Raw genomic sequence first — 14527 nt, forward strand, 5'->3', positions numbered from 1 at the left:
TCATCACAAACTGCTCTATAAAGTGAGTTGTTGTTATGGCAGCTGCCCCCGAGGCTTTACTGATCCAAATTCTTTCTTTGGGAATGCAGACAAATGGCTGATCCTTGGAGAATGGGGGTTAACATCTGCCACAGTCACACCTTCTGGGATTTCAGAGGGTCAAACTGAGGCACAAAGAGACAAAGGGCCATGAAAAATACCAGAAACTCGGACAGCAGAGGAGTTTGGGGCTTGGCTCAGTCCAGAGCCCTGGGCAGGGGCTGCTTCCAGTTTGGATTGGCTCAAACATCACCATACAGGGCAGGTTAAGAGCTGGAGGGAGGGTGTTTTATACTGAAACTTTGTGAAGAACCCCCTGGATGCAGAGAGAGTCTCCCCACTCCCTCTCCCTTTGAAATGTAAGTCATCTGTCTGGAAGGGAAATTGTGGGATTAGCAAATTCTTTGTTCCCAACTGATCTGAGTTTCAGATTATTCTACAGGGTGAGATGAATCAGTTGTTCAGTCACTCCATGTAATTATTCATGATTGTTTTTCCTGGCAGGGCATTTAAATTTGGATGTGCACAACTAAAACTTGGCATAAATGCTGAAAATATCACGGACTGGAGGTTTTGGAAACCTGTTAATTTAGTTCAGGTATTTGTGTGGATATTGTCCTTAGGAAGGATTGCTGTCCAGTCTCTGGAGATACAAGTAAGGGCACAAAAATATTATACATGGATTCATTTGTAGGAAACGTTGCAGAACTGTCCAGGACACAGTTAATCCTCCTTCCCTCTCTGTGATGAGGAGAATTCTGTGTGTGGGAAGGTGGTTTGACAGGGACAAGGGGACTGAAAACGGGTGGCAAAGGTTGTCTGTTCTGGATCTCAGGTTTATCCTGCTGCTCATTTCCCTTCCTGCCACATTTCCTGGGGTCACCTGCACCATTCCCCCCAGGCCATGTGCTCTGGGACTCAGGGAGCAAATCTAATGTGGCCTCATTAATGTTTTACAGCAGCCAGGGAGTGCTGGGGCTGGATCTGAAAACAAACCTGAGCAAATCTTGCTGCCCATTAACCCATGGGTGTAATTTCCAAACAACAACCACTTCAGACACACTGAACTGACAGAGCAGGACTGGGAGTTGTTTTCCTCTCTGTATTCACCAAAGCACAAGTGAGATCTCCCTTAGGTACAATTTGCTCTAAGATCTGTTGACATGTGGTGCCCAACTCTTGTTGGAAAACACTTCCATATGCTTCCATTATTTTAATTGGTTTTAAGTAGGTTTTAGTGTGTACATATATTTATATATATATTTATATAAAACTGTGGGTGTGGAGAGTGAGACTCTCCAATTTCTGCTTTGCATGAGTGTTGGAGTCATAGGAAATCCAGATAACTACAGATGACCTGTACCATCAGAAGGGCTCAAGGCACCCTGTTGGATGTTTGGATGCCCCATCCCTGGAATGTTCCAGGCCCGGTTGGATGGGGCTTGAAGCAATCTGGGATAGTGGGAGGTGTCCCTGCCTCTGACAGGGGTGGAACTGATTGAGCTTTAAGGTCCCTTCCAACCCAAACCACTCCATGATTCTGTAGCTGAGGGCATTATGTTCAGGACATTCTGCAAAAAATGAGATTACAGGATTAGCCCTTGGGAATTGGTTTCATCAGGTCTGTGATCCACTCCTGGTGGGCCAGACCAGACCAGGGATTGACCTGCTGTTGGCACTGCCCAGCCTGAGGTGCCCTTATTGCTGAGTACCCCACACTCCTTGTGGCAGGAAGAGTTTCTTCTCAAGACTTTCCATTATTGCATGTGCAACCCAAGCCAGCCAGACATCCCCAGGGGTATTCCATGGATACCACAAGCTGTTGAGGGAGAGGTTGGACTGACCTGCCCACATAAACAACACCACTACAATGATGAGAATCTCCCCCGCTCGCAGCTGTTGGTTTTTCTTCGCCATCTCCTTCATTGTCACCTCATCTGCACAAGGGGAAAGAGAGACATGAAACCCAGATCCTCAGGGGAGCAGGGTCAGGGCTCCTACCCTGACCTAAGAGGGCAGCTTAGAGTAGGTGTTAGGAAGGAATCCTTCCCTGGGAGGGTGGGCAGGCCCTGGCACAGGTTGGGCAGAGAAGCTGTGGCTGCTCCATCCCTGGGAGTGCCCAAAGCCAGGCTGGAGCAACCTGGGATAGTTGAAGGGGGTGGGACATGATGAGCTTTATGTCCCTTCCAACCCAAACCCTTCCATGATTCTCTGATTCATTCTATGACTCTGTGACATCCTCAGGGGACGGAGCAAGGGAGGAGCAGCAGGACAGGATCAACAGGGCTGAGCCCACATGTTATCTGTCCCCATGGTGGCTCTGCTGTCTCTGTCCCTGTTAGTGCTGTCTGTGCCTGTCACAAAGCCTTGCAAGCTCCAGCAGTTCCTGGGGCCTGGCAGGATGTTTTTCCGTGGAGCTTTGGGATTCAGAAATGAGCAGAACCTTTTGCAGGGTGGAATTTGCCTCCTTGGCTTCAAAGCACTAAGAAGATTACAGTTCAGGCCCCCAGGAAGGGAGCACTGCTCCTCTTAGTGCTTTCAGATGAGCTGCAAGTCAGTATTTACAGCCACCAAATCTTTTAACAGAAAGAGTCAAGAACTTGCAATATCCAGAAGCCCCAGAACAGGCCAGATCCTCAGCAGGCAAACAGGGACCTGCGTGTCCCACAGCCCTGCACTCCCACATCCCTTTTCTTTGGAGCAGGGATTCTTGCTGACAGAAACCCCTCAACAATCTGGTCTGGCTTAAGAGGAACAGGTGAAGGAGTTGCCAGTGAGGAAGGGCCTGGTTTCCTCCATGGAGATATCCAAACTCCAACTGAATGTGATCCTGGACAACCTGCTCTAGTTGACACTGCCTGGCCAGGGGTTTGGGCTGGGTGTTCTCCAGAGGTCCCTTTCAACATCAGCTTTCTGTGAGTTGGCAGAAATATTCCAAATGTCAGAGGACTGGGAGTGTCTGGGTATTTTGTTCCCTGCTGCCCTGGAATCCAAGCACAGGAGGCTCCATGAATCCCACAAGTGCCCTGTGAGCACAGTGTTGTGCCCAGTGCCACCCAGGGTGGTTCCACCTGAGTTCACAGACTGCTCAGGAGCTTCACCTGGCACTCTGCACTGGCAGGGAGCTGGACACACAGCTCCCAGTGTGGAAACCTTCTCCTCCTCACTTTGCCTGTTAAATCTCATCTGAAAAGGAAGAAAGGAGCAGCCAGCCTGGCCTGTCACCTTGTGCACCCCTCAGCCTTGTCTGCTGGGTACCCTCAGCTGTCCTGCTTGTCCCTGGGGGCTGTGGGAGGACACTCAGCCCCCGTGTGCTCATCCCAGCCCTTCTCCTGCACAGGGGGCTGTCTCCTCTCTGCAGTCCCTGCACTGCCTGGGCATCCCAGGGGCCACACAGAACTCACCCACACTTGCCTTTATTTTTAGAGGCTAGTTTCTCAGCTTCCCTGGGGGTCTTGAAGAGGACTGGCTCACTGGCAGGGCTCTGGCCTTGGATGCTGATGGCCTGGACATGCACAATGTACTCAGTGTCCTCCTCCAGGTCCCAGAGGGCACAGGAGCGGGTGGTGGTGTTCACCTCCTGGATGAAGCGCAGCATCCGCACGTCCTTCTTCTGGAAGCCGAGAGAGGAGAGCACAGAGTGGTGGGGAGGCCTCCCACCTGCACTGCTGTCACCCAAGGCCACCTGCCTCCTGCCCTGGACCCTCCCCTCTGCAGCCACCAACACACCAAGCGCCGCTGCAGAGGGGACGGGGAGCCAAGTCCGCTCGGACCGCGAGGGACAGGACGAGAAGGAACAGGCTCACACTGCAGCATTTGGGAACTGAGGGACCTGGGAGGAGATGGACTCGACTGGAACTGGGTAACTGCAGGCACTGTACCTGTTGGGAAATTGCAAATCCAATGACGACTTCGTCTTCCAGAACATCCCAAGTGACAACGGCCGAGTTGGCTTTCAGGTGTTTGACTGTGACATTTACTGGAGCCGAAGGGCTGTCTGCAAGGAGGGAGAGCAGAGCCTTTACAGGGGCAGGAGACAGAGCTGGGCAAGGAAGAGAGTGGGAGAAGGCCTTCCTCAGGGTCCTTCCTGGGTTGGTTTCTGGGTATGGGACCTGGAAATTGCAGGTACTCCAGGTCTCAATTCCCAGTGAGGTTTGAGATCTCTGCTGAGAGTGGGAGTTGCATTAGTCACAGATTCAAACTCAAAGAGGGGAAGTTGAGGGTTAGATATGGAGAAGAAATTCTCTCCTGTGAGGGTGGGCAGGCCCTGGCACAGGTTGGGCAGAGAAGCTGTGGCTGCCCCATCCCTGGGAGTGTCCAAGGCCAGGTTGGACAGGGCTTGGAGCAACCTGGGATGGTGAAAGGTGTCCCTGCCCATGGCAGGGGGTGGAACAAGGTGAGCTTTAAGTTCCCTTCACACCCAAACCATTCCATGCTTCTATGTATGAAAAAACTGCCCTTGGAAGGAATTTCTCTGCCAGCACAGCCAACCCTGAGCAGCTCATTCATCTCCTCCTTCCCAGCCACGCACCACATTTTCCCTGTTGTTCCCTATTACAGTCTGACAGTGACAGCTGGGAGGAAATGCAAAATCTGCCTTGGAAGTCTGCAAAGGGAATGCTTTGATGAGCACTCTGGAGGACTGAGATGCAGAGTAGTAACTGGAGTGGTTCTTTTGCTTTTCTAAGTCTGACAGAAAATGTTCAATGCACGTTTTATGGCCAATGTCAGAGGACATCCAGCAACCACCCACCCTCAGCTGGCAGGACACAGCCTTGGACATTGCCATGGGAAAAGGGCAGGCCAGGGAAGCGTAGCCTGAGGCTCTCTGTTTATTCCAAATCCAGCTGAATGGCTCTGTGGAGCTGCCAGTCCTGCCAAGGAGAGCTGGACTCCTCCCTGGGAACCTCTTCCCAAGGGAGCTGCACAGTCCAAAGCCCTTTTTGGCATCTCAGGAGAAGGTTTTACCTCGTAGGCTTGGCACACTCTCCTCTGGTCAAATTTAATTCACAATCTCCAGACTGTGCCCTGAACCCAAAGCAGTAAATGCTCCAAATAACCCCAGTAGGTCAGTAGGGTGAGGAGGAGTAATTTTTTCTGACTGCTATAAAAAATACTGCATTGGACTCACTGCACAGCCCCCTTGGGGCTGGGCTGAGGTCACCAGTGGAAAGGGATGCACATGTGCCCATCTCCAGTAACGTTTGTTGGACTTACAGGCAGTGGCAGCCGCCTGCATGTGGCTGAAAATATTCAAGCTGTGGTGTCAGTGTCTCCAAACAACTGACATCACTCCTGGTGAATGTTCCCCCAGGCACAGAGGAATAACGGGAGCACAGAGTTCCCCAGCTGAAGGTCAGTGCTGTCCTACCCTTGGAGAGCAGTGCCCTCATTCCTTCCATACCCACCAGTGAGTCCCTTAGGAACAGGATGTCTGGACAAGAGTCAGCCCAGACTGATTCTAGTGAGCAAAAAGGTCTCTGAGTGGCTGAGTCTGGGACTTTGGGAGGAGCAGCAAAGTGATTGTGGTCTCCAGGAGTTCTCAGGATTTGTGTCATTCCTCTCTGGAGCAGATGATGGAGTCGGTGCTGACCCAGAGCACTCTCATCTCCCAGGGGCTGCCCCTCCTGGACTGAGGCAGTGTCCCCCAGCCAGCTCTTGGAGAAGGGGAGCACTCATCATCCTCATCCTCATCCTCATCCTCCCTGCAGCAGCAGGGACAAGGACAAGCTGAGCAGGGAGTGGATCCTCCTCCTGCTCCCGACCAGCAGCCCCTTCCAGCGCCGCTCCCCGCTGCGACACAGGAGGGGACGTGGGTCTGCATCTCTCACCTTCCCCCGCCACTGAACCAACCAGAGCCGGGTCTAATTTTAGGAAGGGGCAGTCAGCAGACAGGAATGTGCACGGGGAAGGTCTGTGAGTCATGCCTGATGAATTTGCTGGAACATACGGAGAGGACATGACGGAGTTGAGGGACGGGAGACAGAACAGTCTCCAGCTCAGCCGGGACTTCTGCACCCTTCAATCCCGCCCTGGTTGTCTTCCCTGGATATTTATAGGAGCTAATTTTTTTTTTTCAGGAGCTACCACTCAGTTTTAAGTTGAGGAAGCTTTGGAAAAGATTAATTAACCCCACAGGAACAGAGAGCAGAGCTCAGGGAAGAAGCTGGGAAAAGGGAACACACAGCACTCTGTGCTTGGTACCCAAGTCCCCTTTGAAATTTGTGACCTTGAGGGAGGCACAGCATCAGAAGTGTCCAAGTTTCCTGATGACATAAAATGTGGGGGAGTTGGGAAGACCTCAAGGAGCTGCAGAAGAGTAAAGAACCCTCTGGGAAGTGGTGGGAGAGGGTGGAGGCAGAAGGGAAGCACTTGGCAAAGCTGCAACCCAGAGCTCAAAGCCTGCAAAGCCAGAATCTGAATGGAGGTGGGGCAGAAATCATCTGGTGTGGGTGGTCAAGAACATTCTAGAGCCCCCCTTTGAAGTAATACCTGAGAGAGAGACAGACTGGTTGAAGTCAGCAGCTCTAAAATCTGGGAATCTAGGACAGTGGATCAGAGCATGCCTTCCCTTGCACTACCACAGATTAGGAGTAGTCACACATAAATCAGGGGTGTCAAACCAGCATGAAAAGCACTAAGAAAAGAGAATTAAACAGTGTTTGACAGAAATACAAACCCAGGAAGAAAAATGAGTTTCCTGCTCCCAGAGGTGAGTGAATAATTTGGAAGCAAAATTTCCATCCATGAGGATTCTTTTCTCCCTGCTCCCAGGAGATGCATGATGAGATCATGACTTCCTAAAATCTGAACCCTGTTCCAAGATACTCCACATGACTTTTGGCTCCCTGGGCCCGTTGCAGCTCTCTGTGGTGCCAGCCTGGCTGAGCTGGGGTGGGGAAGGTGCAATTCCTGCTGCCCAGTTGGCTGCAGGGGGTCAGCAGCTCTGGCACGGCCTTGAGGTGCCAAATCCAAACCTTTGCTTCCTTCTGGAGTCATGTGCAACTCTTGGGAAGGTGCTGCTGTTGTGGGAGTGGGCACAGAGGGTGGGATGGCCGGGAATATGTCGTGGGTCAGGTCTCTGTGTGTACTCCAGAGTCACTGAGGGCAGCACATTCCCTGTCTGGTCCTAAGGATTGTACATATATGACACAATCTTCCTGGTTTAGCAGTTTAGCTTCATCCCAGTGCAGGAGCTGTGATGCTGCTGGAACAAATCCCACCTGCAAACTGGCAGAGGATCTGCTTGGCCAAATTTGGGTGGAAAGATACTCCAGTTCTCCCATCAGCAGAAACTGGCCCTCCCTCGAGGGGAAGCCTTGATGGTGTAAGACAAAATCAAGAGTTTTAAACACGAGCAGCATTTTCAAAGCTGAGGGTTCTAAACTCCTGTCTTGTTTCCTCCCCACAGGACCCACAGGCTCAGCTCCCCCAGGGCTGTGTGTCCCAGCCCCACCTCCCTCCTCCCCACATGGGGCCCTTTTGGCCGGAGCAAGTCGGAGCCGCCGCTGCACAGCAAGAGGATGTGAGCCCTGGGGGTTGTCCTTAATGCCCCTGGGTGCTGAGAACCCCTTCAGCCTCTCATTAAATGTTTTTCTTGTTATTAGTGGGCCTTTATTTGAGAGAGAGGAGCCCTCCCCACACTTTACAGCTCTGGGCTGGCTCCTCCCTGGTTTCCCTATCAGCACAGTGGCCACTGTGGGGGAAGAGGAAGAGGAGACCAACCCCTGCTCCACAGTGGGGGCTGTAAATGGGATGGGATGGGTGGGAGACAGAGCAGGGAGAAGCTTTGTGTCCATCCCACTGCTGCTGTCACCTGGGAAGGGGGGATGTTGATCAGGGGTGGGGGAGTGAGAAGAGGGGGTGTCCAACCCTGGAGTGTCTCACCTGGCACCTGTGGGATCAGGGAGGCTCCTGGGCCACAAAGGCTTCACTGAGGAAAGGTGGAGTTTATGGAAACATCACACCCTTGGAGGTCACCTCAGGGCAGCCAAGTCCTGTGGCTGGGCTGTAGGTTTGAAATTAAAGTATATTCCTGGATTTATCTCCCCAGCCAAGGGGCCAAGCCTGGGCCCAAAACCTCCTTCTGAATTCAACTGGCCTGGAAACTCCAGCCACTTGGAGGTGCCTGGAATTCCTTCCTGCATGGCTGAGGCTGTGCTGTACTTCCAGCATTTTCCAATCCAGTTACCTCCTCTCCCAGGCAGCTCCTTTCCTGCTGGGAAGGGCTCAGCTGCCTCAGAGCCCCAGGGACACGGCCCAGTGAGCCGAGTGCCTGCCCAGGCTCCAAAGCAGCTCCCTCCATGCCATCCCCCTGCCAGCTGCTCTTTCCTGCAGGAAGCAGGGAATGCCAGCCTTAAATCCCAGCAGCTCTTTATTCCTGCACCACAACCTTCCCTGCAGCTGCAGGAGGAGGAAGGACACAACCTGCAAGGGGAAGGAGCATCCGTAAGATCCGTGTGATGTTCTCAGCCAGCCCTGCCTCCTGTTCCTTCAGTGTGGATTCACACAGACCTGCCTTTCTGCCTCTCTGAGCCTCTGTGAGCTCTCCCAGCATGGATCCCATCAGTGGATATAATTGCTTGTGGGCTTTATGGGGTGTGTGGGAAGGTTGCTCAGCATTCCCGGGGGGTTTAATGAAGGAAGCCCCAGGGGAGTGCGAAGGGACAGGGCCCATCCCACTCCTGCCCCACGGGAAGCAGGGCTGTTTTCCTGAGCTCTGGTAATTTCAAAGAGCACAAAGACCAACTGGTGGTTCTTCAGGCTGGGAAAGAAGCAATTATGTCCTGCTGACCGCCCACTTCCCTGCAAAACTGGGATATTAATAGGCCAGCCCCCTCCTACCCACCCCTCAGCTCTGCTGCTGATCCCAGGGAGTGGGTGCCCAAATGTGAGGATGGAAATGCTGCCAGGGAGGATGGAGCCTTTTCATGGAGCATGGAGATGCTCCCTGTGTCCTGCCTGGCCATCAGGAATCAGGAAGGGGGGATTTCTACATTAGAGGCTCCCCTGCTGCCAGACCTTGGGGTCCCTGAGTCCCAAAGCCAGGCAGGATTTGCTCAGATCTCAACACCACCACTCTTGTTTTGGTGCTGCAAACCCACAGCAGAGTCATTGCCATCATGGCATGGCTTGGCCAGGACCTGAATGCCTGTGGAGAACTGGGTGCCATGGGCTTTTCTGGCTCCTGCCAGCCCCCCTCTGTAACAGCAGAGGAATCAAAGCAGAGGGGCTGGGCAAGCCCGGGGTGTTCCTGGGCAGTGCTGGATCCCAGTGCCAGACCTTTCCTGGGAGTCTCTTGGCTGCTCCCACCCCAGCTCTGCTCTGTATCCCACTTTTTACTGCTCACATAAAGATTTGCAGCTTCATTGCTCAATACATTTGTGCTTTTAACTGAATTACACTCGATTCAGGCCTTAATTTGGCCTCTGGGCACTTTATAAACCAGGAGGGGTTTATTTAGCAATAAATGTCCAAAGGACGAGGCTGTATCTGGTACAAGCACAGGGATGATGCTCCTTGGAGGATCCTGCCGTGGAGTGCAGGGCTGGTGCCTGCAAGCACGTCTGTCTGGGAGGAATCTCCCTCTTCCAGAGGTACATTCCCAGCAGGAGACAGCGGTTGGAAGAGGATGGCACAGCCTTGGCTGCTTCACACAGCAACATCCCTGCTGAGAGGCTGCCACGGAGGTCAGAGAGCTCCCCATTCCCATTAAATCTCTGCTACACTGAATGCAGAAATCAATAGAGTGCTCACACCTCCCTTCAGCTGCCCAGGAATCTCCGTGGCCTCCGGGATGGAGGGAAAGGGCCGGAATGGGTTGGTTTGTTATTTCCAAAGGGCTGTTGGAGCCAGAGCTGCTCTGCCATCTGTGCTGAGCGTGGCTTGGTCTGATCCTGCCCTGCCACAGGGGAGCTCAGCCCACGGGCTCGGGGGGCAGGTGGGCATATCCAGCTGGGCACAGGGTGGGAATGAGCCCCTGGAGCGGGGCTGTCACCTCTGCTTTGCTCTCCATTCCCCCTGAGCCCGAGGGGCTGCCTGGGCAGGGGGTGAGGATGGAGACGCCTCAGCAGAGGAGGAGGTGGCTGCAAACCAGCCTGGCCTGGGCTGTGAGGACACACTTTGGAGCTGAGCAGTGACCAGACTCCACCCAGGTGGGTTTGGCCCCTTTTCAGGCAGTGGAGTTGGGGGGCTGTTAAGAGTCTCCTCAAACTGGAGACCAGTCCAGGTCTTGATTGCTGAACTGAGCCTGGAGCTGTGTTGGCAGGGGAAGTTTTACCTGTCCATCTCAAAAAAATAAACCTGACTTGACCTGCCCTATGGGTCAGAACTTTGCAGAGGTGCTGTTTGCCCTAACAAGTTGCAGGGGCCGTGGCCTGTTTTGGGGTCTTCCATCATCTCCCCTCTGCTCTCACAGCCCTCAGCAGTGCCCTGAGCCCAGCCCAGCTCTCCCCTCTGCCTAACAAGGAGGCAGCTGCTGGCAGAGCAATGCTGTGGCAAAATTCAATCCTGTTTCTGACTTGCCAACCACCCCAAGTGTTTTCTCAGGGACCCTCTGGAACAGGCAGCAGGAGGAATGACCTGGAGGGCATAACCCACACAGGTAGGATGCTGAGGTCTGTCAGAGGGAAGTGTGGAGGTTATTTCTCAGCTACTTTTCCTCTTGGTCCTGCTTCCAATTCTTGCTCACCTTGGCATCACCTTGTCAAAGAATGGTCCTGTCTGGCCAAATCCCCAGCTCAGAGCAGGGCCTGTGCTCAGTGTTCTCACTTCCCACCCCTCACCGTGGCATTGCTGGGGGAATTTGCACCATTTCCCTCCCAGAAACAGCAGCTTTAACCTTTCACAAGGGGAATTATTTTAAACTGACTTGCACAAATTCTGGGTCCAAGGGGAAGGATCCCTGAGCCTCCATCCCTGCCTAGGAATGATTTCCTCTCCATGGACTTTTCCAATCACTCTTGGCTTGTGGCCTCAGTGGCCTCATGGCCAAATCATCAGGTAGGGCTGGGGACACAGAGCTGGTGGTGATGCTGCCACTACCTCTGTGTGACCTTGGGAAAACCACTCCATCCCCTCATTCCCCTGTTCCTTCTCTGGAAAACAGGGACTGTGCCAGTTTGCTGCCTCACCAGGGCGTGGGGAGAGCTCACCACAACCCTTGGCAAAGGAGGCACAGAGAGAGGAGCCAGCAGGGCTGGGTGGCCCAACCCCAAGGTCACACAGGTCCCTCTGAGCCCATTTCTGAGCCTCCTGCCCCCCACCACGCTGTACCCACGAGCTCCCCGTGCCCACAGAGCTGCCCAGCTCACAGCGTGGCACAGACACTTTGGGGCACCAGCAGGAGCAGGAGATGGTTATGGACAGGGCCACAACTCCATGTTTACTCCCAGATGCTGAGTGAGGTGACTCAAGGATAAGGAAGAGCAGGGAAGTGGCCTAGTTTAGGGCAAATCGGGAGGGCTGTCACAGCTGCAGACGCCTCCATTGTGCCGCGGTGTTTTCCTCCTCGCTCCCTCCTCTTGGGAATGTTTCATTAATCTTCCTGGATCTGTCAGTTGTGAAACAGCAACTTCAGAGGCCGATGTCTGGCCAAGGATGGATGGCAGAGCTGAAGGCATCCGGGGTGGGGGGTTGCTGCAGCCCCAAATGGAACTCCAGCAACTCCCAGGGCAAAGGAATTTCCACTCCCTGGAGCTCTGCATCCCCAACAGTCACCCTCAGCCTCCTGGAATGCAAGATATCCTGGCAATCAGTGCGTTGCAAATCAAAGCAGCTGTTCCTCCAGCATCTTGCAGCCAGCAAAGGAGACAGCCCTCACTGCCTGCACAGAGCCGGGGAGGGCGACTGGTTTGGGCTGGGGAGCACCACCAGCACTGCCCAGTTCACACCCACCTGGGGTGCTGGGGTCGAGGCTCAGCCTGGCCCATGCAGGGGAGAGAGGACCTGGGCATGTCCTGGTCGCTCCTAAATTAGGTTCAGCTCATGGGGCCCTTTGCCTTCCCCAGAGATCCCCCCTTCAGGACCTGCTCAGCTCAGAGGGGCCTGGTTTTCTGTGGTCGGGGTGTGCTGTGCCCCCGGAGAGGCGGTTCCTCTGCGCCCACGGTGCTTCCCCTGGGGTCGTGGTGCCTCCCCTGGGGTCGTGGTGCCTCCCCAGGGGTCGTGGTGCCTCCCCAGCTCACAGAGCTCCCCGCTGGACCCCGGACAGCCGGCGCTGAGCTGGGGAGGGGGTTTGCCAGGGCTGACGTGCCACGGCATCGGCAGAGCAGATCTGGCTTTGCTCCCTCTGTCCAGTTCAGCCCCGTGACACGAACCGGTTCAGCTGCTCAGGTGCCCAAAAACCTCCTCTCCGTGCCCGGCGCCGGGCAAGGGGCTCCAGTGGCTCTCCCTGTTTGCACAGCTCATGCCCACGAGCCGCCCGTGCCGGGGATGCCGCGCTGTGAGTGCCCACGCCGGGACCCCGCGGGGCTGCGCGTCCCGCACCGCCGCCTCTTCTGCACCCCAATCCCGACCGAGTCCCGGTGCCCCCAAACTCCGTGCCCTCCGCGCAGCCCGAGGGGGGTCTCCGCACCCAGAGCCCTCCTCCCTCCGCCCCGGCAGGCGCTCCCGGGGCCCGGCCGCCCGTACCTGCCTCCACCGGGCGCAGACCCGCGTAGCTGAAGCAGAGCAGGAGCGCGGCGCCGGTGCAGCCGAGGAAGGGCTCCATCCCCCGCGGCCGCTCGGGGCCGGGCCGAGCCGCTCCGGGCCGGGCCGGGCCGGGCCCCGCCGGCGGCGCGTCCTGCGGGAGCGGCGGAGCCGGTTCAGCACCGCGGAGAGCGCCGGGGCCGGTACCGCCTGTATCGCCGGTGCCGCCGGTGCCGCCCGGTGCGGCGGGGCCGGCGGGGCTCGGCGGGGCTCGGCAGCTCCCGGCTCGGCTCGACTCGGTTCGGCACGGCTCGGTACGGCTGGGCTCGACCGGGAGGCGGCCCCGCTGAGCCCCGGCTCCGCCCGCTGCAGCGCCGGGCAGCCCCGCTCCGGTCCCTCCCCCGGCCCGGGGGCGGCTCGGGCCCCCCGCCCCGCACGGCCCCGCGCTCTGCCTCAGTTTCCCCCGCCGAGGTCCCGGCACGGCCCTCCCGGGGGTGCCCGAGCCCAGCCCCGGGCACAGCAACGGGGACGAGTCACCGGCGGGGTGTCACTGAGCCCCTGCGAGTCACCAGGCTCTAAATTCCGCGCTAAGAGGATGAGATGAGCCTCTGGAATCAGCCATGCCTCCAGGTTAATTAACCGGCACCCTCTGATTGATTAATGGCCGCTAATTGACGGAAGTAAAGCCCAGCTGCCACTAAAGTCCCCAGCTGCCAAATCATGTGCCACTGGACAGGGGGACCCTGCTCTGACCCCTCTGCTGTGCCCCACCAGCAGCAAAGTGTCCTGCCCCTGGCTGTGGGGGCACAGGGTTGGTGCCACTGGGCAGAGACCACAAGTTCCAGCAGGCAGGGATGGGTCTGACTGGGAGCGCCTGGCTGTGCTGCAGGTGGGAATGTTGGGGTCTGGGCAGCATCACTCCCTGTCTGTCTGTCTGTCTGTCTGTCCATCTGTCCCAGGTATTTATCTGCCACCTGCAGGGGGCATGGCCTGTGGGGTCATGTGGGCATCAATCAGGTCTCTGTGGTTTGGTTTATCGACCAGTGGTTTCTCTCTGCTCATTCATCCAGTGGAGGAAGAGGGGAGTGAATCAGGTGTGAAGGGCTTGGTGTTGGCAGCCCCTGCACCTTCCCCATCCCATCCTCCTGCAGCAGAGCTGGGGACTCTCAGGCCAAGCACAGACACTGTCACACTTGGGGGTCAGTCCCGAGCTCAGGGGTCCCTTGTGTAGAGGAGATCCTGCAGAGCTCCAAGTCCTTGTCAACCAAAGCTCCTTCCCAGAGAAGTGACAACCCCCCATTGCCCAAGAGACACTCAAAAAACCTCCACCAGAGCCAGGAGACAGCCCTGTCCTGCCAATCCTGTGCCATCCCACCACTCCTTGCTCAGCCTGGAGGGTGACAATTCCCAGCACAGTCTCCGTGGCAGTGCCAGGGCTGCAGGGGCTGCATCGCAGGGAAACACCTGCTGTGCCTCCCTTTCATCTCCTGCCTGGCACAGATTCACATTTCATCACTTGAGCAGGGGAGAAGGTGCAGGGGAGGAGCAGGAGCCCTGGACTGGGAGGGGGTCAGTCCCTTGCAGAGCTGCCTGCACTGAGCTTGGTGCCCACCCCAAATGCAGCCACACGTGGCTGGGCTGGCTGAGCTTGGCCCGTGGGGCAGGATTTGGGCAGGGCCATGCAGGGGTGGCTGCAGGCTGGGCTGCTCCTTCCCTTGGGCTTTCCCTCACTGGAGCACGAGGCTGGGCAGGAGACACTGCCAGGCTCTGAGCTCCTGCTGGTGCTTCCTCTGTGGACTGAGCACCTGGGGCAGGACCACAAACCCTCCGTTCCAAGGCAGGTGCAGCTCCAGAAACACAAAGT

At 56.1% G+C, this 14527-nt stretch overlaps 1 protein-coding gene across 1 annotated transcript in view; it reads right to left on the reverse strand.

Moving 5' to 3' along the window:
- FNDC5 (fibronectin type III domain containing 5) overlaps nucleotides 1-12963 on the reverse strand; it is a 16245-nt gene extending 3282 nt beyond the window's left edge. Inside the window, exons 1-4 of the mRNA XM_071576898.1 lie at nucleotides 12667-12963; nucleotides 3921-4036; nucleotides 3454-3652; nucleotides 1884-1976 (exon numbers count right to left, since the gene is read on the reverse strand). Of these exons, the coding sequence (XP_071432999.1) occupies nucleotides 1884-1976; nucleotides 3454-3652; nucleotides 3921-4036; nucleotides 12667-12745 (487 nt within the window). The 5' untranslated portion in view covers nucleotides 12746-12963. The remainder of the gene's footprint in view (nucleotides 1-1883; nucleotides 1977-3453; nucleotides 3653-3920; nucleotides 4037-12666) is intronic.
- Nucleotides 12964-14527: the final 1564 nt, after the last annotated feature.

The sequence above is a fragment of the Pithys albifrons genome, chromosome 24 (genome assembly GCF_047495875.1).
Source record: "Pithys albifrons albifrons isolate INPA30051 chromosome 24, PitAlb_v1, whole genome shotgun sequence".
Lineage (NCBI taxonomy): Eukaryota > Metazoa > Chordata > Aves > Passeriformes > Thamnophilidae > Pithys > Pithys albifrons.